The 24,947-nt window shown below is 38.7% G+C and overlaps 1 protein-coding gene across 2 annotated transcripts; it reads right to left on the minus strand.

The window, feature by feature from the left end:
- Window positions 1-10,639: 10,639 nt before the first annotated feature.
- LOC131227590 (MACPF domain-containing protein At1g14780-like) lies at window positions 10,640-24,646 on the minus strand. Of its 2 annotated transcripts, XM_058223396.1 has the most exons (8): window positions 24,260-24,646; window positions 20,874-21,115; window positions 17,684-17,887; window positions 15,692-15,767; window positions 15,101-15,284; window positions 14,258-14,424; window positions 13,342-13,406; window positions 10,640-11,283 (listed from the first exon to the last, which is right to left on the minus strand). In XM_058223396.1, the coding sequence occupies exons 1-8, from the start codon at window positions 24,491-24,493 to the stop codon at window positions 10,656-10,658; spliced, it is 1,800 nt and encodes a 599-aa protein (XP_058079379.1). In that variant the 5' UTR covers window positions 24,494-24,646; the 3' UTR covers window positions 10,640-10,655. The 2 variants fall into 2 exon arrangements, with proteins under 2 accessions (XP_058079379.1, XP_058079380.1); XM_058223397.1 differs by lacking the exon at window positions 20,874-21,115 and having other exon boundaries at window positions 24,260-24,644.
- Window positions 24,647-24,947: the final 301 nt, after the last annotated feature.

Below are 24,947 nucleotides of genomic sequence, written 5' to 3' on the forward strand. Positions count from 1 at the left end.
AAGGTTTTTGACATATATTGGCATACCTAGTGTTTTTAATTCTAATTAATAAATATTGAGTCGAGTCGGGTCTAGTTTTCGAGTCAACCCCACCTGGCTAAATATCAAGTCGAGTCGAATTTTTGGGTTTTTGAACCATGAGTAATACCACTGGCACTAGTCATAATCTAATCGCTACAGTTAATTTTGAAACAAAAACCAAAAAAAAAAAAAAAACCTGAAATGAACTAATAACATTAAGTTCATTGCTTATAAGAGGTTAGAGTATCTGAAAAGGTTTGAACTTTCTTACCTGCATTGTGAGTGTTCCTGAATTGTTGTCTTCTTCTCCATGCATAAGTAAAATCGGTTTCTTGATTTTGTTAGTTGACACAAAGGGGCTCATCTCAACATGAGTACTAGTAGCTTCCCAAAGTGTTCCGTCTTCATTATACACCAACAAAAGTGAAATAAGGCCTTCAATGGTTGGCAATCAACCAATTTCAATAGGTATCATGAATGGGGCCATACCCAAAAACCAAAAGGAGTAAGTGTTCTGTTGTAGGCTCCAGAACGAGCAATTCCATAGATTCATGTAACACTTATAAAATATTTGTAAACCACACTGAGGTCTTGGCACTAACAGTGATGTGTGAACTGACGGTGGGGTGTACTAATAAGCTAACAAAAAAAAAAGGTAGACATTTGCAAACCACGTCTTTTACATGGGAACTTGGAAACATCTTTTTTTTTTTTTAATAATCTGAAGAGGCATGCTTCGAATGCAGGATTAAATGGTATGGAATTGTCATGGAATGCAGGATTAAATGGTATGGAATTGTCTATGTTAGAATTAATACCATTATTGCACAATGATTATTTGTCCGGAAGTTTGACCATCCAATCCCCTTTGGAAAAAAACACTATATTAAATGAAACATGCATTTGGTGAATTATGGAATTGTAATCAATGGACTAGATTTCACAATTGAACTAGTTTCATGTTTGTATATGCAACTTGATTGGCACATGTAAAGGGCGCATATAAATGGACACCATAAATAAAATACATGCATCACCATCGTGAAACTTATAGATATAGTCGATTTCAAAATCTACTACAAATCCCACCGTATCTATCACCAAAGTATTGGATGATATGATACTTGGACTAATCCAATCCTTCTTGGCATTTGCAAATGGAATTTACATTCATCTAATCCCATGTTCCGGACGGGCCCTAAAATTCCATAAGTGCACCGATGGTGTGCAAGCCCCCGCATGCATTTGAAAATACACATTTTGATATGAAATCCATACTTCAGTTATCTTTGCTCTCTAAGGGCCCGTTTGGACGGGGGGATTGGAAGGGATTAGGATGTAATTAGGGGGATTGCACAGATACCAACGACATTAATGGTTGGTCAGGGGATTGTCTCCAATCCCACCGTCTTCCATGATCCAGCGTTCGGGAGGTGTTGTTTGGACGGTCTGGGTAATCAAGGGATGGCACGTACATCTCCTGTTTGGCCGGGCATGGGATTGCATGCAATCCCATGCATTCCCACCTATGACGTGTTTGGGAAGTGGCCCTGACACTTGATACGGAACGGCCCCAGGCAGAGTCGAATGGTAGCAGTTGCTGTGGACTTTTTCAGCCGTCCAGATTTTTACTCGCACTGACTAAAGTCTGTGGGCCCCACTGTCATTTTGTGCAACCATCCACTCCGTCCATCTATTTTACCAGATAATATTGGGTCTTGCACAGAAAATTAAAGTATGCAATGATACTCATCTGGAGCACACAACAGAAAACATTATGAAATGAAGGCCGTCCGTGATGTCTGACTTTCTACGGGTCCACAGAAGAGTTGGATCAAGTTTGTAATTTTTTCTATCCCTTCACCAAGCCATTTTTGTTACTGCCACAAGTTGGATGAGAAGTAAATATCAAGGGAAATTTGTATTAAGGTTTCAACGATGGAGATCATATTGGAACTGTTTCCTATATTATGGTCCACGTGATGGGCTCTGCATGCCTAGTAGATCAACATACTGGTACCGTGTGCATCAGGGTTGATCTCCCGTATGACATGTCCAGGTATCCTCAGGACCGCATCCTATGATGGTAGTGTCATACAATTGTCTATATCAAGTAACCTAAAGCATGCGAAAATCCAGATATATATCAAAACGGCTCCTACGGCCATTTAAACCCAAAAGCATGAACCACATCAACCCTAAATTCTCTATAAAATATCCTCAAATTTACAACACCATAAATATCTAAAATTTAATAATTATAAGCAACGCAAAAAAAATAACCAACACACCAACCAAAATGGCCACAACTCTCTCGCTCTCCGATTGGCTAAGATCATCAGTCGACATGGCCCTCTCCATCACTTCTGTGCTCGGCTCAGACGTCCGTCGGATAGAGGAGGTGGTAGCGTGATGGATGTCCATCTTAACAGATACAACGACAACCTGAAGAGATGGAGTTTGTGTGGGAGGTCTGGATGGTTCACTAGCCTTACTGAAATAATTATCCTAACATGCCACAACCTCCTTCCAATTCTTGAAAGCTCGGTGTTTGCCCTCACTGAACCCCTCGACTTCCACACGAGCATCGTCCCATGTGACGTATATTCCCGAATGTCGTCCAACAAGGACAACGTAGTACTTATCTTTACCCATCTGCAATGACATGGGGGGATTAGGGATGATATATATCAATAAGGGAAGATGGCGAAATGATGCATATCGAATAGAAGAAAGACAAACTATACCTTAAAAATCCATTACAGAATATAAAAGTTGTATGTACATACCCTTCATCCAGTACATCAAGTGTGTAGTCCGTTCCGGCTTAACGTGTGTAATGCAAGCATATTAGTAAATATACCAAAGATGTTATAAAAACATATATATGTCATATCACATAAGTCACAATGGTAAACCGACATAAGAAAACCACCACATAAAAGTCCAAAAAATAGGTACAAAAATAAAACAAACAGCATAACAATATAAGTTACTACATGCCCAGATAAGAAAACAACATATTAATTGAAAATGACTACACCCTGTCAGACAGATCCGACACCTCCATCACCGAAGTGATCACGCAGAGTTTTCTTTAACCACTCTTCTTGGCGCTCTGGTCGGAGACTGACAAAGAACGACGCCAGCGACTTGTCCTTACTCAGGATCTGACCAACTTCGAGAAATTCAGCATTGGTCAGTCCTTTCACTTCTTCCAGCACATCAAGTACCCTGCTAGTGCGATTAACCTCTTTGCCGAGCCCAAATTTCATCATTGAGTCAGCAATGGTCTGCAGAGAAGACCTAAGTGCATCACATGGATGAGGAGGGCGCGATCATTTCCTTGTTGTTGTACCTCCTTGGTTACCATCAGAATCAGGTGTGCGAGTGGGAGTGCTACGAGAGTCGTAATGTCCCATCGCTGGATTGTCCGATGGTAATGGAATGCTCCCTGTAGAGTCTGGTATATAATCCTCTGATAGGTCAATCATATCATCCATATCATCCTTAACCTCTATCCATGCTTCATTAAGGTCTCGTTGAGTACGAGAAGATAATGCTGAAGCAGCCATACTCCTACTGCCTTGGACATATCATCCCATGGCCTGGTCAGATCTGCAAATAACTGCAAGGTCATCCATTCTTTTGATATGTTTCCCGCGGAGTCTTTCAGCACGAGGTTAAGACTGCTAGATGAATAAGGCCGTTGCAATTAAGGACTAAAACGACATAGCAACTTTGGATGGGAATTTCAAAACCCCCTAAGATATTCCTCCCAAACTTCATCAGGAGCCGTGACAACCATCCTCTCATTGTCCTAACCAAACCCACTCACAGCCAGCATGTCTTTCACTGCATTGTACTCTCTCTTATAGTATCTCAAACGATTCGACATGTTTTACCACTTGACGACTACGTCAATATGCTTCGTAACTTTTTCAGCAGCAATCTAGTACGCCTCCCACTTGAAACCGTTATCAACTCTATGCCCTAGTGCGACTTGTTTGATAAATGTATCGAATATAACCTGATCCATAGCAGGTGTCCATTTGATTTTCGCTACTCTGGATGGATGTTCCACTAGAGATTGCACCGTCCTCCCACGTGGAGAACATCGAGTGGGCACCGACGGTGTTTTTACCGATGATTAGGTCGGTGTTGATGTGTCATTAAATGAGTCAGCCATTTCACCTGAATATGAAGTATGTATGATTGCAAGCTTAGAATACCATAATCATGAGAAGAGCAAATACATACATAAACAAACACAATATAAATTCTTCGGTCATTATAAGCAACCAACAAACCACCCAGTGCGTAACTGGGTGATTATAATTCCTTTGTTTCAAAGTTAAATAAACCTGATCTATAGTATCACAAACTTATGTCAGAGAAATTAAATAGCAAGTATCGACTATCTACTCCTACTATTATGTCTAGCATTTGCCCACATTTTGGTTGCAATGTCATCACGCAATCGGTTCCAAGCATCTTTTTCACACTGAGTAACTCGAAGCAACCATCGATGGTCATCATTAGTTGAAACCTCGTGAGGCATGAGGATACCCTCCCCATCGGCAGCAGATATACCATCGAAAAAGTTATCATGTGCATGCATAGTTGCGGTATGTATATAATTGTGTAGTACACAGTAGGCTATTACAATATGAACTTGTTATGAAATTCGTACTGCATAGCGCTCTTCAAGATGGGAAATCTGCCTTTCAAAACGCCGAAACAACGCTTGATTGTATTGTGCAACTGTGTATGTCAGTAATTAAACAACTCCTTCATGTTAGCAGGCGCTCTCTTAGTTCGATACTCCTGTAAATGATATCGAATGCCCCAGTATGGAGCCATAAAACCAGGTGAATGAGCGTATCCAGTGTCGATAACATAATATTTTCCTTCACATTCGAATCATAATTCTATTAAGTGAAAAACCAGATGCGCTATGAACATTATGAATTAGATTGACACTATTTTAACAAATAACAAGTATCGTTTGGGACAAACAAGGGATCATTTGATCGAGTCAATGCGTTGTGTAGTACTCTCACATCCGAAGCAGAACCCTCCCAACCGGTTAATACATATGTAAATTTCATATCGAATGAACAGACCGCCATTACATTTTGGGAGAAGACCCCTTTGCGATTGCGAAAGCTCGCCTGGTCAACCACCAGCACATGTGCTAGAATGTGTGTACCGTCAATTGCACCAATGTAATCCTAAAGGTGAAGAATCAATTAATGTGTAGGGATCACACAATGTGAATTTTACAAACATAGAAAACAATCCTATTTGAAATATACCTGAAAGTAAGCACACCAATTTTGATTTGTTTGAATCTCTGATGACGTCTCTTTTTCAGCTGATTTAACTAAATCGGGGTACAGTGATACAATTGCCTTTAACACACGGTGAAAGTGTCGACTGACTGTCTCACCCGATCGAATAAATTTGTGACCTATGACCTGGTTGCAAACATTATGCCCCAAGGTATGAAGGAAAATAAATACTTGTTCTTCGTGACTAACATTACGAGTATCACGGAGCCGTGTATTCTTGCGCAACAACGTACATAGTTCAAAAAATGTATGTCGATCCATCCTAAATTGATCTATACAATCTTCGTCGCTGGCCCGAATGATCAAATTGATGAACCTCACTCGCTCATCATCTCCATGACGCGCTGGTTGTTTGAACATATACGAGCGACAATATTCCCCAACAGCCTGTACACAAGTTGCCATCGCTTGAAAGACAATTACCCTCTCCAATTCTTCGTCATCTGAAGAATCCATCGTCAACTGATAACCTACACTCTCACATGCGGATTTCTCATAAATATTCATCGCAAATAACTGTGGGTACAAATATATATTTAAGGGTATACACACACACACACACGAAACAATGTCTGCCTGAGTGGTGAATGAAAAGATATAGTATATAAAAAGTTCTCCTCTCTCTCTCTCTCTCCCTCTCTCTCTATCTCTCACTCACTCTCTCCCTAACAATTGTATCTTTTGGCTCTAAGACTTCCCATCACATGAATTGGATGTTTAGTATACAGACAATTTTGGTGAGTAGAAAAGTGGTTGCACTGTGAAGCTTAGAGTACTATGGGTGTATCTGTTCATGCATTTTCCTGCTTTGTAAAATACAAACAAAATTTGGATTGGGCTACAGTGGCTACACTATGAAGCTTAGAATTCTATGGATGTATGTCTTTTACATAAGATTTTGAATACAAATGAAATTTTTTTCCCAACCCTATCTCTGGTGGAGAAGCATGTAGAGCTTGAAACAGAGTTTGTCATCCACTTCTGAAATAAAAGTCTTTCATCCTAAATGTTCTTATGTTTTGCGAACCGTACGTAGGGAATATGCTGACTTTTCTAATTGGTTCAAAGCAAGCATTTGAAGTATCTTTAACAGATGTATCAAAAACACAACTTCAAGGGAAAAGTGAGGTTGTCTTGGAGTTTCATGTTGATGATACAACTGGGGCTAATGAGGTTTGGTCATCTATGCTTCTCTATTCTATCAGTTTGTTTCACGTGAACTACCAACAGCTGCTCCCTCTATTTATCTTCCTTGTTAAAGGTCTATTTCTCAAGATTGATTCCCTATTTTTTGTAAGTTATTATGGACATCAGTAAAACGAGTGACCTACTAGATCATCAGTTACAATCATCTGAAGTTACATATATGTTGGACTGCTACATATGGTTTCATGTGGTTTTTAGCCAAATTACTTTTTCAAATTCAAATTTTGAGTATTTATATAACTAATGATTTATACATAAGGCATGTTTTGTTTTCATGGTAAGGATCTTCTTCAATTGTCTTGGGTGGATGTTAAAATCTCGACCTTGCATTTTTTTTAACACAACCAGTTTAAAAACTTTCACACGTCACATATAACTGTGTGAGTGATACAATTTAAAAACTTTTGTTTTTTATCTATTACTTGGGATTAGCCAAATATGACAGAGTTTAATCAGATACAAGATTTGGCAAGACCTCAAATGAGAGACATTCAAAAGTAGCAAAAATAACAAATCCTTTGCAATAAATACTATACTAGTTAAATAAATGCTTTCCAAATTCAGTCTTGAAATTGAATGTCGACAAATACAATCCAAATCCATCAAAGCCACAGTTTCATGTATTTGCTAACATCACAAAATCAGAACCCTTGAATCAAAAAATCTAGAATTAGTCACATGTATGTTTTGTATTTTTTGATCATATAAGTTACTCAATCTGTCTTTCTCATTCCCACATCTATGTATTTGGGTGTAAGACTCATGCCCATGTATTACTTTGTGGTGATTTTACTGTAGTGGAAATTTGTGAAGGATGAAAATGTGTGGTGAAATGATAACTGCTCTCATAGTTACCATAACAAATTCTTCTTAACTTGAACAGGCCTAGCACTTGAGCCAATCTAACCAAGCATTATGGGCTCTGCATTACGTCTAGAACACATTTCTCAGGCCACCATGTAAAAATCCCACCAATTTTGATGACACAAACCAGCTGAACAATACCATCTCTTATTGGACAGTCAACGTAATTATAGGAAAGTAAGGTTCTTCGGCACTCAAAAGATCCCTATGGATGGCGCATCATGTATTGCTTATGGTTCAAAAGAATCAAATTTATCAAAATTTCCAAACCAGTAGCCTATCTGAGAGCAGCATATACAGAAGTTGATGTTGTGAACAATATCATCACATCCCAGCAGCATTGTTCCAAATGATTAACAAACAATTACATACTACTTTGCAAAATCCATAACAAGAACAGAAACAGAATGCTATAGAAGGTTTTTGAAAAATCCAAAGCAAAAATCCATAACAAGAAGTTTCAGCCATAACTAGAAAATGCCATGAATGAGATAGGAAAAAAGAAAGATATGTAATATGGACCATACCAGTGATTTTTACAGTTTGCAAAGTCTACATATCAAAAACGAGGCTATGAGTAACCAACAGTTATCCTCAAAATTACTTATAGCATTAGTTATAAAGACCACTCTAGTTGAAGTAGTATGTCTGTAACCAACTGTGTATATCTATTGGAATCAAACAGTGTTAGAAGAACTATATATAGAATATGGAACCCTATAGACAGAGAGGACCCTTTAGTTTGAAATGAGAGCAATAGGTCATTTGGAAATGTTTACAGTTAGATTTTATAGTAACTGAAAACCTTATTTATCCAGTTTAACCCTTTTGCATGCATGCCATTATTTACAAAAAAAAGAGTTTTTACAGAACCCCCAAAATCCATGCACCATTAGGATACGAATTTCTCATCTCATCTTTCACTATCGGGTGAATACAGTTGCTATGAAGCCCAGTCAGTACAACACCATAGAAAATCCATTTCTGATTATCCCAAAACAGACATAAACCCAAACCCCCATTTTCAGGAGCTCTTACGAAGAGTAGAAGTAAGATTCCACAAAAACCCCAATTACCAGAAAACATGCACAAATAAATTTCGTAAGATCGAATACATCAATTGAATATAGCTTAATTGAAGCTCAAACTGTCCTCCTACAACCAAAAATCGTCAATAGAATAAGCCAAAACGCCATAAATCCAGTATATGGGGGTCAATCGGAGATATTATAAACAGTAGCAATCTGATTTCACGAAACCCAGCCCCAAAATCCAGAAACCATGGTTTAAAAAGTTTCGTCTTTTTTAAACCATGTACTGAAGACAACATTCTTGAACAAGAAACGGTCTATATGGGTATCAAAATCGCCTTTAAATTAACCGAAAACCCGAAAGATCCACAAACCCCCAATTTTTGGATGGCCAGCATTGTTGGAAGGAAGAAGAAGACATACCTTTGCTAGCAGTCCGGGACGAGGAAGGTTGTAATGGCCAGCCTCTTTGCACTAGTAAAACATATATAAGACTTTTTAAGCGTGCAAAATCTTACCTCCCACCACCACTCCCGCCATTTGGCCCTCTCCTTCCATCCCATCCAATACTGTCCGTACGCAGGACTGTGGAAGGGATTAGGATGGGCTCGAGGCGCCATCCAGAGAGAGAGAGAGAGGAGGAGATGGATGGACGGCCGAATCCCGCAGAAAATCCACTCTTCTGCAATCCGCCTTATCTCCTCTGTCATCCAAACAGGCCATCGCCGTACGTCTTGGGAGTGGACTGGCGACTCCCATCAAATCCAGCATACTCCCTTTTAATCCCCCCGTCGAAACGGGCCCTAACACGTACTGTCGCCGCACCATTGATTCAAAGGCCACCTTTTAGATGGCAAGAATCATTCAATGCACGCACATCTCAAATCAACTCCCATCCATGGTACGTCCCACTAGATGGGCAATCCTAATCGCTATGATGACCCTGCCACGTGTAACCTAGCAATATGATCCTACCATATTCCACCAAGCTTGGAACATATGTGATCCAGGCCGGTCATCATGGGAGATCCACCATCTATACCCTCGACTAAAGCCTACCTGATCCAACCACAGTATGACCAGTGTGACTAGCCTGATCAACGGTCTCAATTCCACACGCGTGTCATGTTGCACTTGTGCACTACTGATGTAGAGCAGGTCCAGACACTTTCATGGCAAAGATGGGCCAAAGAAGGCCTAATCGGAGGTGTAAATGATCCGGAACATTAGAACCTTAAACAGTCGTATCTCACAAACTGACCCTGCCACGTGTAACCTAGCAATATGATCCTATCATATTCCACCAAGCTTGGAATATATGTGATCGAGGCCGGTCATCATGGGACATCCACCATCTATACCCTCGACTAAAGCCTAGCTAATCCAACCACAGCATGACCAGTGTGATTGACCTGATCAACGGTCTCAATTCCACACGTGTGTCATGTTGCACTTGTGCACTACTGATGTAGAGTAGGTCCAGACACTTTGATGGCAAAGATGGGCCAGAGAAGGCCTAATTGGAGGTTAATCGGAGGTGTAAATGATCCGGAACATCGGAACCTTAAACAGTCGTATCTCACAAAATCAGATGAATTATTCCATGTATCATATATGATTTTGGGTAGGAGAAGGTATTTTAGACAACTAACATGCTATGCCAGGTGTCCCATGTTGAATTTGTGAGATTTCATAAGATCAATGGTCAAAAGTTCATTTTATTTTCGTCTTTGCTATAAATATTAAGTTTTGATTCAATTATAACTTTTGATCATTTGAGTTGTAGGAGTCCTGCCTAACATGAAAAAGTTTTAGAAAAATTAAAAGAATAATGTGGTTTGGCCAAATTGGACACTTATTTTTTTTATCAAAAACCATGAAATCTAGTAAGAATGTAGACATTATATAAATAGTAACTTTATTATCTATAATAAGTCATGTTTTTAGGGAGTTTGAGTCTAAAACTTTGTTTTAGATTTGAGCTCATTATTTAAAGGATTGTAATTTCACTATTTTATCATCAATTTTAGAAATTATTTTTATTTTTATGCCATGTGAACTCAAGAAAACTTATGAGAAGTACAGAGAGCTCCATGGATTCAGAGTATTTATTCCCTGACGTTGATCGACCTCTCACATCCTTTCTACATCAACTACAAGTAGTATAAGAATAAAGATTTCATTTACATGTAGAACTAAAATTAAGAAGAGAGAACTTCACATGTACACATATCTTCCCTTTTACCAAATCTAACTTAGCCCCACTCACCAACCAGTGCCCAGGGCTATCTTGTGCCCCCTTGCACACGTGTGAAGTATCCACGAACTTCAAATGCTTCTGAGCTTGAACGGGCATAGGTGGGCCCGTCGGGAACACACCCGAATCAACGATCACGATAGGCGGTTGCTTCTCTTTATCAGAAAACCCAGTTATGGACGTGCTAATAGCTGATAACAAGCTAAACTTTTGAGAGGTATCCGACGGTCCTTGTTGCCAGACCGATCGATAGACGCCGCAGCTCGATACCTTGGAAAACAAGAGCCGTAGGTGGAGCACGTTCTTCGACTCGTACTTCAATACCTGTAGTTGGGCCCCGGTAACCACGAATGCGGTGTCTGGGTCGTGGGCCCACCCTGGATTGTATTTTACTGGTGCGGTGCATACGTGTGAGAATTTCTTCCATTGCACCGGTTCGAAGTACCTCTCGTCGGCGATTTCATCGGACCCGCGCCACATCAGCGTGCCGTCGTTATTGTCTCTGAGGACTGCCGGGATGTTTGATAGATGTTCAAGGTGGATGGCTAACCTGCGCATGCAGGGGGAAGGTTAAGAGCTTGGCTACTGTTGGATTTTTTTCAAAATAAGAAGAAAAGAAAATTGAAAAAAGGATTATGGTTTTGGTGATTGTTGGTGTGAATGGTAATGCCTCTTAGTGAAGGGATCATCTTTTGAATTTGAAATGGAGGGATGCAATTATTGGAAAGACACCACCATTGATGAAGACATCAATGGTGGTTCTTTCCAACAATGGCATCCTTCCATTTCAAATTCAAAAGATGCTCCCTTCACCAAGAGGCATCACCATTCATACCAACAATCACCAAAACCATAACCCTTTTCCCAATTTTCTATTTTTCCGCCTCAAAAATAACAGCTACTGTTGAACGTGTTAGGTTACATGATTCTCAATAACACTAAGTAAAATGATTAAACTGCCCCTGCATGGGGATTTACGTAAATTCATGCATAGGCAACATGGCAATGCTCCGGTGCTAGTCGACCACCATTTTCAAAATGGTGGTGATGTATCCTCCTTACACGTGCCACTAGAAAATCATTCCAGTTAATCGACCAATGACGACCATCCGATTCGTGTTCACCAAATGCACTGAGAGAAGTAAAATAATGCGTGCTCTAAATTCTACTGGCAAATCCACACCAAGAAGATGATATCCACCGTCTGATTTTGAAAGGGCCCCACATTAAGACAAAACAAACGAATGGCTTGGATTACCCAACCACGAGCCCCACTCATCAGAATAAAAAATATCTACGGTCTGCTCGGGCTTTCATTTTGTACAAGTCCATTGTTCAACCATCCAAACCTACGATATGATAGGCGGAGAATGGCCCATGCACCAAAATTCTCTTATAGGAGAAATTCCTAATCCTCTAATTGGTGACCATGAAATGGTTGAAAAAGAAATATAACAATGGTCCACAACCAATCAATTAAAAGCTTGGATCTTTCAATCTAGAGAGAATTTAAGTGCATGCATGGATCAATCAAGATAGGTCCACGAACTAACTGTGTATATGGACAATCATCTCTCCTAACCAATGTTTTACATGGCCTATACCTTACACTATGTTCCTTGGCTTCGCCTTAATGCTATTTAGCTCATGAAAATAGCTTAAAATCGTATCTACTTTAGGTTATAAACTAATTTACATATACACACTAAAATCGTATTAGCTCATGAAAATAGCTTAAAATCGTATCTACTTTAGGTTATAAACTAAAATCGTATCTACTAATTTACTTTAGGTTAAAATCGTATATTAATGATTTATTATACTTTCTATTTTTTAATATATAAAGAATAGTTAATTCTTTGAATATTTTTAGTAAAATCATAATGATTTAAAATCGTATTATTTTATTAAAAATATTAAAAGTAAAATAATTTTATTTATTCAGTCTTTATCTTTATAGTTAATTTTTGCTATATTTTTTTCTATTATTTTAAATTGTGTTTCGTTATATGAGATGTTATGAAATGTCACTATTAGTTAGTTAAATTTAGTACTAAATAACATGAATTTTTTGAATATTTGGTACAACTAAATGCAACTTTGTTGAGAAATCTAAAAATAACATGTAAGCTTGTGTTACACTATATCGAAATCTACCGAGTTACTCAATATACTTTTATCGTATTGATCAGTAAACTCTGTTGGGCCACCATGAATATATCTGGTTTATCTACGCTGTCCACAGTTGAAACCTTGCTAGGGGTTATGGTGATGTTCATAAGATCACACAGACATGAATGATGTAAAAACCTAAATATCAGCTTGAATGAAAACTTCTATGGCCCAATTTTTTTTTCAACAGTAGACATTCAACTCATATTGTTTCCTATGGTGTGGTCTACTTAAGCTTTAGATATGCTTTGTTTTTGGGCTCAAACCCTAAAATTATCTAGTAATATGAATGGACGGAGTGGATAAAATATATAAATCACAATGGACCCCAACAGAGTTTATGCAATCGCTTCCCATTGCATATTGCTTAGGCCTCATACTACAAAGGAGAGAACGCTACAATACACTATTCGCTATTGAAAACATTGCTGCTAACCTGTTGGATTTCCTGCCTTCCAAATACAATCTCATTCCTGTCACGGGTTGTCTCTTCACAATTACCTGAAAATTGAAATTATAAATAAATAAATAGACGTTGCGAGTCCTTACTCTCTTTTTTTGTGGTAGACTTTGGGAGTTTCAAACACGAGGTCAAGGGTTCCAGCCTCCGTGGAGCATGTGGGGCCTATTAAAGTCTCTTTCAAATTGAATGTTGGGCCTAATGTGATTTTTTAATGCCATCTAATCCCTTCAAAAGATGTGCCTCCCCAAGAAGAATGGACACACCAAAATCAGACCATTCCAGAATTCAGGAGGGCCACAACATGTATCTTAGATGGTCTAGGCATGATTTTACATGTGGTGGCCCACCTGAGTTTTGGTTCAGCTTCATGGAGAAGATGAGGGGGCTCACATGATCGACGGATTATATGTCATGCTCGCATCACAGTAGGCCCCACATACCGCGTGTAGAAAACTCTTATTCTACAAACTTTGCAGAGGAACCACCGGTCCCAATGAGAAATAAAGCATGAGTACTTGATTGGGCCTATTTGTGTAGGGTGGCAAATGGCATGGTTGGGCCATCAGGTTTGGGGCCAAACCCTGTGTTTCAACCTCAACTTTAGGCCGTTGGTTTTGCTATCCCAACTTTTGATGGTTGAGATATAAGGAGTTCAGGACTAGGCCCATATCTAACAACATTTCATATTGATATCTGCACCAAACCCAAATCCAGGCCGTTCATGATCAACATGTGTCTGGGCCTGGGCCACCCTTTCAGGCCCAATTACAAACCCTCCATTCGTGGGCCACTGCAAAACTGGCCAAATCCGGGCCATTGCCACTCTCAGATGCAAGCCCATTCACACGTGTGTCTATATGCCTACGTGGAGAGAGAAGAGTGCACTCACCTGAGCCGTATTGACGTATAGCTTTGGGCCCATCAAGTTGAATTGGAGGGCTTCAGATGGGGTAGCTTTGTTTGTTCGGACCAAAGGGAGGTCGCTGTGAATAGGGGCCCACATCTTGGGACATTGGAAGTCTAGGAAGTACTCTAAATCAGCTATTGGAGGCTTGTCTGTGAACAAAGATCAACATAAAAGTTATAAGATGGTCCACTTACTTTAAAACTAGGAGGTTCGACCCTTCTGGCCCACCACGTGATGATCTAGGCCGTTCATCTCGACGATCCAACCGTAGATGGGCCTGAGAGATGTAAGAAGAATGGTCCAGATTTCAACTGATCATCTATGGACAACGGGGATAGTTTAAATATTGAGATTATTGTGATTTGGCCAATCTAGATGACGTTCCATCGATTTGACGGTCCTGATTCATGGTCAGCGCTCTAATCAGAAATGGAGATTGTCTATACACCAGCAATTGATGTATAGCCATGCATCATGCACACAAATGGAGCATGCATGCATGCATTTCACACAGATTCAGACATCCAAACGGTGGGGGGCCATTGTGAAACGAGCATCGCTCATAAGTAAATTTATACGAAGATCTTAACCGTTCAACTTGGACAACAGAACATTTTCTTCTGAACCATCGATTTGATTGCCACAAATCAGATGTTAAGACCGTCCAATTAATGTGATTTTTGGGCCATCCTCCATTAATTCTGCGTCCTGTAATCTGAACGATCTGGATCGGTGTTTCCATGTGTATGCCACGTGTATCACGTGGCAAACGTACGTTACTGTGTGGCCATATTTTCTAAGGGAGGAGATGAGAAGTGGGCTTACAACGTAGGTAGAGGTTGATGGCATGAGATAGGAAGCCTCTGCCAGGAACGCCTTTGAGGAGAGAGGTGATAGGAATGAAGGTGAAGTTGATAGCATCAGGCATTGAAGGGACGGTCAGGAGCCACTCGCAGTGGCTTTGGGCCATTGCATCCCCTCCTCTTTTGGACCATATCACCGTAATTCCCTGAAAACATTCACACCCACCAAAGAGAAATGTTCACATCTTAGCCTATCAAAACCAAAGTTTTTGCTCATCCCACGTGGCATGCATCCGTACCATTCATTGGGTGGGCCCCATTCAGTGTTTGATGGGGGCCCAAAAATCAGGCCGCTCCGCTCATGCCGCTGACCACATGCATGCAATCGTCCGCATTCTGCGTACACATGCGCGCACCTAGTGGAGTGGACATGCAACTAGTGGGGCCCACCTGATTTACATCTTAGATCTCACACACGTTGATCCAAGTAACAGGAATTTTTGTATATTTTTCAACATAATTATTTATAAATAAAATAAAATAATAATAATTATTATTATTATTATAATAAACAAACAAACTAAGTAATAATCAACGGTGATGATGGACTTACATCTTTAGTCACTGGCAAGGATGCAAAGCTATCAATAAGCACGGGTTGATGATCAAAGACATTGAAAGCATGTGGAAGTACCTGTACATTAATCATATGATTGTAAATAAAAAATAAAATAAAGATAAATGAAATTTAATTACTGGAAAGTACACATGGATTTTCAATTATGACAAGTAGGACCATTTTTTTAATCTAGACCATCAATTATTTTGTCCCACTGTAGATGGACCGTAACCCAAAAATCTTCCACATCAAAAGATCCCAATGAATTGTTAGAATTTGAATTAAACTTGAATTAGTTAGTTGTTAGTTAGCCTAAAGAGTTAGGGTTAGGGTTTTTGGTCCCTTCTCTCCGTTTATTAGCATAAAAGGTAAAGTAGTTTGAGAATTATACACACACACACATAAACAAATACTCTTCTTTAAACTCGATCATAGATATTAATCATGTTCAACTTAGATATAATTTTTTTTAAAATGAAATCCGATACTACTTTAATAAACATATCAAGTAATTGATCTTTGAATGATGCGCAAGGTGTATAGATGAACTACCCTAGCTACAAAGTTCTCGTGAGCAAAGTGGTAATCCACCTCAATATGTTTTATAGGTTAATGAAAATAGGATTTGACATGATATAGATGACCACTTGATTATTACAATAGAGTGGAACATTGAGATATGGTGGAGAACCCGAGATTTGACACGAAGGAATGGAACCAAAGAACCCTACTTGCATCATGGCCTATGAATCAATGTTTAGCCGCTATAGAAGAGGGGTTCAATGGGGGATAACCCATCCTAACTGTTTCTGATTATGTGGCCCACTTGACTCTCCAATCTCTCTCATTTTTGGGTTGACACCCTAACATGAGCTAATACAGTAGATATATAAAATAAATGTTACATGGTCACCACAATAGGCTTAATATAACCTTTCTCATATAAGCTCCCTAATAACATAGCACCCATGTAGACTAGACAAGGGGGTGAGGTGGGTTCAGCCTACTTCCAGGAAGTACAAAAATGGCATCAAAATCAAGAGAAAGCGAGCACGCTTCTCTTTGTTTACTAATTGTAGGGTGTAAAATGGGCAAATGCTTATTTTAGCTGGTATGATATAAGCGGCTTTGCAAATTTAAAGGTGAAATATGAGCTCCATGTTTTGATGTACTTTGACACCTACTATATTTTATTTATTTATTTTTTAAAATAAAACTCTTAACTTCATTTAAACTGTTTTTTTTATTTCTTTTTTACTTGTCCTTTGAATTCTCAAGGTTCTCTAGCTTGAGAAAACTAAAGACTGATTTTGAGAAAGATGACGTGACAAGAGCTTTAAGCACCTCCGTAAACTATTGGGTAGGTGATTTTAAAGCAAATGAGTTCTATAGAATTATTAAGCTCAACTCTTAAAAATTGAATGAAAATAGATTGAAAGATAATATATGAGCTAAGAAGCGGCACGGACGTTTTAAAATCTAAAGAATTGGCGTGATTATGATGTTGATATTTAAATTTTCGTTTTCCTAAGATAAAAAAGAAAACAAAAAAGTATTTAATAATCGAAGAAACCAATCAAAGATGTGGAAATTTCAAAGGTGTGTATATATGCTTGAGTTATAATCCCCATATTCTAATATCTTGAGCTCTAATCACATCAATCATGATAAGATGAAGAATAATAACAAGAGGCCTATTTTAGAGCATTCTATGAAAGAATAAAAGGATGAGAAAAATATTCAACCCAAATAAAGAAGTCTTTCCAAAGCAAAAACCCGGATATTGCAACATGTTGGGATTTGGTGGGTTCTTCGCATCATAAATGTTATTTTTTGGTTGCATATAAACCATTATTATATAATTTCTCTTCTTAATGGTCCACCTCTATTCCACAAATTAAAAGATTAAGATTGTGCTACTAAGGTCCCACTTGTCAGAATTGCAAATTTATGTATGCTATGCACAGATGAGTGTGTTTTGAATGGACCTTATTTTTGTACTCCTTTGATTTCAAACGAAGAGGGGAAAGGGTGCATGTCCCAGTAAACAACTGCTCCCCAAGCTTATCTAAGTGCTTCTTGAGCTCAGATGGTTGCAAGTTAGATGATTGATTTTGTCTCACAAAAACTACATCCTGCCCTCCAACACTCAGGCCTGTGACGATGTGGGTCCCATATTTTTCAATGAACCTGCAAAAACAAATTAAATGAGTATTATTCAGATTTTTTTTTCTCTTTTTCAGAAAATCATAGAAATGTTAGGTTTGTTAATTTCATAGCCATGCCAATCCCATATATAGGCACACATGCCAGTATGGAACACGTGTATAGGATCAGAGCCTTCCATGTGGTTTGATGCAAGGCATGCATTAATCTTCTGTCTAAAAATTAGAACGTTTTACTCCTCAGTTGGGGTGACATGTACCAACTAGACTGATTTTTAAAACAACCATATCTAGCTTACCATTTTCTAAGTTGTGAAATGTCCTTTTTTTGGCTTTTAAGATTTAGAAGTTGTAGCCCACCTAATGGAAAGCTCAGATCTCGCACACATGTTTCATAGTTCCATGTGTGACCATTTGTGGATGGGCAACACTCCCACAAGCATGTGGGCTTAACAAACCTCTTGAAATGTAAAGGGAAATTTTAGTTCATATTGGTTACTGTACATGGTTTATTATTATTTATTTTGAACTTAATTATATTAGAGAGAGATGAGAGTATTTGTAAGGTAGCCATCTAAAAGACACCATAGCTGCCATCCGTGACGTTTACAAGATACAAGCCATCCATTACGTGGACCCTACTGGGTAGATGTGGTTGTTGTAAAATGTTGATTTTAATATATTTTAAATAAAAAAATATTATATATATATTATAAAAAGTGTTTTGCAAAAATTCCTTTTTAAGTGTTTTAGGAATAATCTCACATTAGAAAAAAGAGAAGATAATTTTGAGGATATATGAGAAAGATAGAGCATTATAATGTTTACTCACCTAATTTAAAAAGTATCAAGCTTGTGTGTTTGGGTCCATGAAACTCTTCGAACTAGCCCGATACTCCTCGAACTAACCCAAGCTTGAGAATACATAAGTTTGGTACTTTTCGGACTAGGTGAGTAAGCATTATAATATCCCACCTTTCTCATATATCTTCAAAAATTTTCTTCTCTTTTTTCAATGTATGACTATTATCAAAACACTTAAAAATAATTTTTTACAAAACACTTTTTATAACATATAAAATATTTTTTATTTAAAATATATTAAAATCAACATTTTACAACAATCACTACCTAGAAAACTAGAATGGGTTTTTATTAGTTATACATCTTGTTCCTAAAATGGTGGCCCACATGATAAGTGGACAAGCTTGAATCTTGGAGGTGCAACTCACCTGATAGATGTTTGGATGTCACGTGTGCTGCATTGGCACATATAGTCCATGCAAATGGCTAACCTTATAATACACGTGTGTCCTGGACTTAGCATGCACATGTATATATCATCTACCTCTACTAAAACACATCACCTAGGATTAGGGTTGTGAAGGGTTGGGGCCATGGTTGGCTCAGGCCCATATTTTTTAAATGATGGGCCAGTCCGGTCTGATAAATATGTTCAATTTTTATTTTTATTTTTAATTTCTTTTTCTTAGCATAGATAGTGTAACTTAGGAAAATTAAATGACATGGCATGCAACATATGTTTTAAAAAAAATAATAAAAAAATAGCACAAGGTGAAAGTAACCAATTAAAACATTATATTAAGTTCCATGTTATTCCATTCCATGATAATTAAAACTAGAGGAAAGATCAAGATGGGTCCCTTTGTTTTCCATCAAATTGGCAGACTGGGTCATTGAATGAGTTAATTAATCCCAACCATCAGTTCATTGGGTGGGGTTTATGAAAGACAAATTGCGCCAATCATCTTAATTATTGTTACAGTATATAAAGATAATTTTACTAATCTCTCTCTCTCTCTCTCTCTCTCTCTCTCTCTCTCTCTCTCTCTCTCTCTCTCTCTCTCTCTCTCTCTCTCTCTCTCTCTATATATATATATATATATATATATATATATATTATTTTCAATAAAATAAATAAAATTATAATTTCCATAGTGTTACGAATATTTTCAGAAACAGCATCAATGAGATCGCTAATACCATCAAACTTTCATAAAAGATTCTTCTTAAAGAGTTTGGATCCCCTACCTGCCGCAAGTGAAAATTTACTCTTGTTCCAATGTGATTGGGTCACATTATCATGGACTGCATTTAATGCGGTAATGCCGACAATGTCAATGATAACATGGATCAATTACATTACAACAAGCAAAAAATCATGTGGCATCTATCCTTGTCAATTCAAACCATACAAATTATAAGGCCCAGTATGGATTCGCTATAACCGAAATATAATTAGAAATGGATGATTCTACCTATCAGATAGTAGTTATCAAATGGCCAGATGGAACAAAAAATAATTGTCTAAATCCAAACAACAAATATCCCTTTGAAGGGAGGTTGGTATATGTGCGGACAACTATTTGGACGGTTTTTATTAATATACGCATATACCAAGTACACAAAGGCTTTTTGCATGTGTATGGATGGTCATACTCTGTCATCGCATCAGTATTTTTTAAATGAGATTGCTTACTTACTCAGTACACTTTACCGTACGTAGTAAACCCTATTGAGCCCACCCTGAATGTATATGTTTAATCCATACTGTCCATCCGTTTTTCCAGCTTATTTTAAAGGTTGAATCCACATTTGAAGCATATAAAAATCTCAAGTGGACCACACCACAAGAAACAGTGTGAATAATGATTTGCAACGTTAAAAACTTCCTAGGGCTTACATTGATGTTTATTTGTCATCCAATCTGTTCATAAGATCAAACATACATGGATGAAGTGAAAATACAAATATAAGCTTGATCTAAAACTTCTGTAGCCTCCAAATATTTTTCGACAGTAGACGTTCAATTAACACTGTTTACTTTTGTGTGGTCCACTTGAGAAATATATATACTTCATTTTTGGTATCAAGAACTAAAATTATATTTTAAAATGGATGAACGGAGTGGATAAAATACATAAATCACGGTGTGCCCCAGAGAGTTTACTCAGTACGTAATCCTTCAAGTATTTTTCTCTAAAGCGTACCTTGCAAGAGCACGTGGGTCCCAGCTGTTGGGAACGGCGTTCCTGACATGGTCACATAGGATGAGTGGAGAGTGATCGAGCCGTAGATTGAAGAGGGAGATGAAATATCCGTCGAGGGCCAGACATTTCGTCTCTGATGCATCTTTGGCCATTGTCCCACTATCGAATCCAAACATTGCATTGAAATACCCGCTCGGAACCTTCCCAGCCAGCGAATTCATCTGATTGAATAGAGCTGACATCTACAGAAAATCAACGATCAGATGGTTAGGATCGTACGATCAGTGCGATTTTGTCTCGGATGGACGATCTGGATCGATGATTGGATTGTCCACATGCCCAGTAGGAGCAATGTCCACTATATCATATGGTGCACGTGACATGTTCCACATAAGGGGCACACTATAACCGAGAGTGGATCGGGTTTGGGTGTAGCCCGTGTAACACACTAGTGGGTGTTTCCCTGACCGTGGGGCCCACCTATATGTATGTGTTGTATATCCATACCGTCCATTATTTTTTTGAACTCATTTTATGGCATGGACCCAAACAACGATGCAGATCCAAATCTCAAGTGGATCATTCCACAGGAAACAGTGGTCATTGGACGCTCACCATTAAAAACTTCCTAGAGTCCATAGTAATTTTTATTTTCTATCTTACCCGTTCATAAGGTCACACAGACCTGGATGAAGGAAAAATACAAATATCAGATTTATCCAAAACGTTTGTGGCCCACAGGAAATTTTGTTAATGACTAATTTTTCTTGTGGTGTGGTCCACTTGAGATTTGGATCTTCTTCATTTTTGGGACCATGCAATAAAATGATCTGAAAAAACTGATGAACGACGTGGATATAGAAAAAATGCATCAAGGTGGGCCCTAGGTCGGAGAAACACCCACTACGGTATTATCCGGGTAACCCCTGGTCGGCTCCCCATTAAACCACTGGTCAAGCCCACACAGACGTGAGATTTGGACCGTTCATCAGGCAGGTCCAGTAGTGTATGTCGTGCTAGCCTTAAATTTCTGCCAGCATACTCATGAAGTGGGCCACATATGTATCTTGAATAATCTCGATCATCTAGATTACAAGTCCACGTGATCAGATGGTTTGGATTGTCTGATCCACGTGATTTTTGCATGGTAACCCATGAAATTTTGGGTGAACCTAGTGGATTGTCCAGATCAATGTTTTGGACAGTCCAACGGTCCGGATTCAATTAGGAGAGTTATAACTTATCGTGATCATTTATTCATTATTAAAAAAAAAAAAAAGGTTTCCGTATCCTCTTCTAAAAGGTTTAGAAAAGGGGGGAAAGTAGAGATAAGGATCCTTTGCTTTGCGTGATTCGGTTGGCCTCTTTTTTCTTTCGAAAATCACATGATACTCGACCCATGGATATGCATAATATACTCGTGTTTTCATTTTTATGAATGTAGGGCGGATGAATCCTTGATCGGGACCCTTGGTTATGCTGTTATGCTGTAAATCATCAGTGTCCTTGATTATTCTATGGATCATGTTGTAGCGGTGGCCCACAGTTTAATTGGGCCATACACTGCTGTCAGAGATGAAAAGAAACGAAGGATGCAGATTGCATGGACATTTACAAGATGGAGGTGGTTTGGCTAGTCGTCGGTGCTATGTGGACCCCACCATGATGTATGTGTTTTATCCACGCTGTCCATCCATTATGAAAGGTAATTTTAGGGCTTGATCACAAAAATGAGGTAGATCTAAATCTCAGGTGGACCACACCATGGAAAAACAGTAGTGGTTGAATGTCCACCATTAAAAACCTATTAGGTCCCACTGGAATGGTTATTTCACATCTAACCTGTTGATGAGGTCATACAGACTTGGATGAAGGTAAAATATATATATCATCTTGATCCAAAACTTTTGTGGCTCCTAAAAAGTTTTTAATGGTAGGCATTCAGTACGCACTATGTGGTCCACTTGAGATTTGGATCAACCTCAGTTTTTATTCATACCATAAAATGATATGGAAGAATGGGTGGACAGAATGAATGAAACACATACATCATGGTGGGGCCCACATAGCATTGAGCACTAACCATTGGCTAGTGGCAGGGGGAGTAGCCAATCCCTTCCCTTACCAGATATGTCACTGCCAAATGCCTACTCCTAACCGATTAAATATGCTTTGCATTGGCTAGCTCATCTTTAAGAGTTACACATGGCCCACTCAAATCCTGCCCCAACACCATTGTGTCTTGTGGTGTTACGGTCATCCCCAATCCGTGTCTGTTTGAAAGTTGTGAGCTAAATTACTTTAGCTAATTGGATAGTGACTACTGAATACTGAAGCCATCGGGATCTAAAGCTCTGGTGCACCCCACCCATGGGAGAAACTAAAAACAGAAGGGGAAAAAAAAAAACGGTGGAGAGAGTGACACTCATAATTGAAACCTTAGTAGCGTCCACCGTGATATTTATTTGAGATTCAATCTGCTCGTAAGTTAACATAGGCATGAATGAAGGGAAGACGCAAATATAACTAATGTAACCTTTAGAAGTTTTTAATGGTGAGCGTTTAATCTCCATTATTTTTTGTGGTAAAATGCACTCCAACTTTGGATCTCACTCATTCATTGACTCATGACATAAAATGATTTTTCCAAATAGACGGGGAGTGTGTATACAATTCATATACATCATCGTGTCACCAAAGAACATGATAACGCCACTTCAGTAGCCAGTACCGCTACAATTAATCCCGTGAGTACCTTATCCGCGTCCTTTCGAAACTTGATTGTTGAAAGATGACCAATGAAAATTTTTCATTTCCAATTGTCTAATAATAGTCAGATAATTATTAAATGAGTGTAGTTTTAATTTCGACAATACATTTAATCTGGCCCCACAATTGGTACAACTCAATTTGAAATATTGAATGTTACCGACACATGTGCAATCGTTAAGTAATATCTAAGCGTCGTTTCATCGGTCAGCTCGGCCGGAGTATCGAAGTTTTTCTCTTATACCTTGGGTGTGTTTGGTTACACCAGATTTAATGAAATATCATGAATTTTGAACCAAATTAAACTAATTAATCATGATATTTTGTGCAACCAAACGCACCCTAAACTAGGATTAATTGGGTTATTTCAGTTCTGACTAGAGTTCGGGGCAGATTGGAAGATCCTAGCCACAAATCTTAATGGGGGACCATTTTCAGAAAAATGCGGCCCACTGTTGTATTCTTCATTTGAGCCAAAATCAAAGGTTAGGATTGTTCCATCAGTGAGATTCTTTAGGTGATACCAGTCTCTTCAAGATAGCCTATTGCTGAACTGTGGGCCCCACAAGGAAACAGAAAATCCAATATATAAATGGAAAAGATTACTCGCCTAGTACCTGATTGAATTGAAGAACATCGGATTGAAGGCGGATTCGATCTCCTTTGTCGCATTTAACGTCGACAGAGATGTTCTTGTAGATGCCGAATCCGGGAACTGAGAGATCTCTTGTTTCAGACCCATTGATCAGGACCAGCTTATCTTCTCCCTTGCAAAATTTCAGTCTGAAATCCGACGTCACGTCGAATCCTCTCCCCAAACACTTCAGAGCTCTCTCTACTATCCCATTCATCTCTTCCTCTCTCTCTCTCTCAATCCACCACAACCCAGAATGCAAAAATCCGAAAAGAAATCGAATAATTTCACTTACCCAGATGAGAATATCAATAGATCTCTCTCTTATGAACGGTATGGAAGAGGAGAAACGAGAAATTGCAGAACGTCAGGAAACGGAGTATTTTGATCACTTGAACTGCTGGCTTCGTTTAAATAACCTTCGATTTGCCTCCGTCGCGACTGAGGATTCCACCATGGGTCGTCCCACTGGGGCCCACTTTCTCGGATGACCAGATGACTTAAAATGTCTATGTTGTAGACATTTCCGTATGTAAGCTACCTGCTGCTGGGGGACGCGGCTTGGGTGGATACCCAGTCCACTGAGGTCGGTGGATCCCTGATTGTGGGGCCCACCATGATATGTATACCTTAAATCCACGCAGTTCATCCGTTTTGAATGCTCATTTTAG

Source organism: Magnolia sinica, chromosome 15 (genome assembly GCF_029962835.1).
Source record: "Magnolia sinica isolate HGM2019 chromosome 15, MsV1, whole genome shotgun sequence".
Lineage (NCBI taxonomy): Eukaryota > Viridiplantae > Streptophyta > Magnoliopsida > Magnoliales > Magnoliaceae > Magnolia > Magnolia sinica.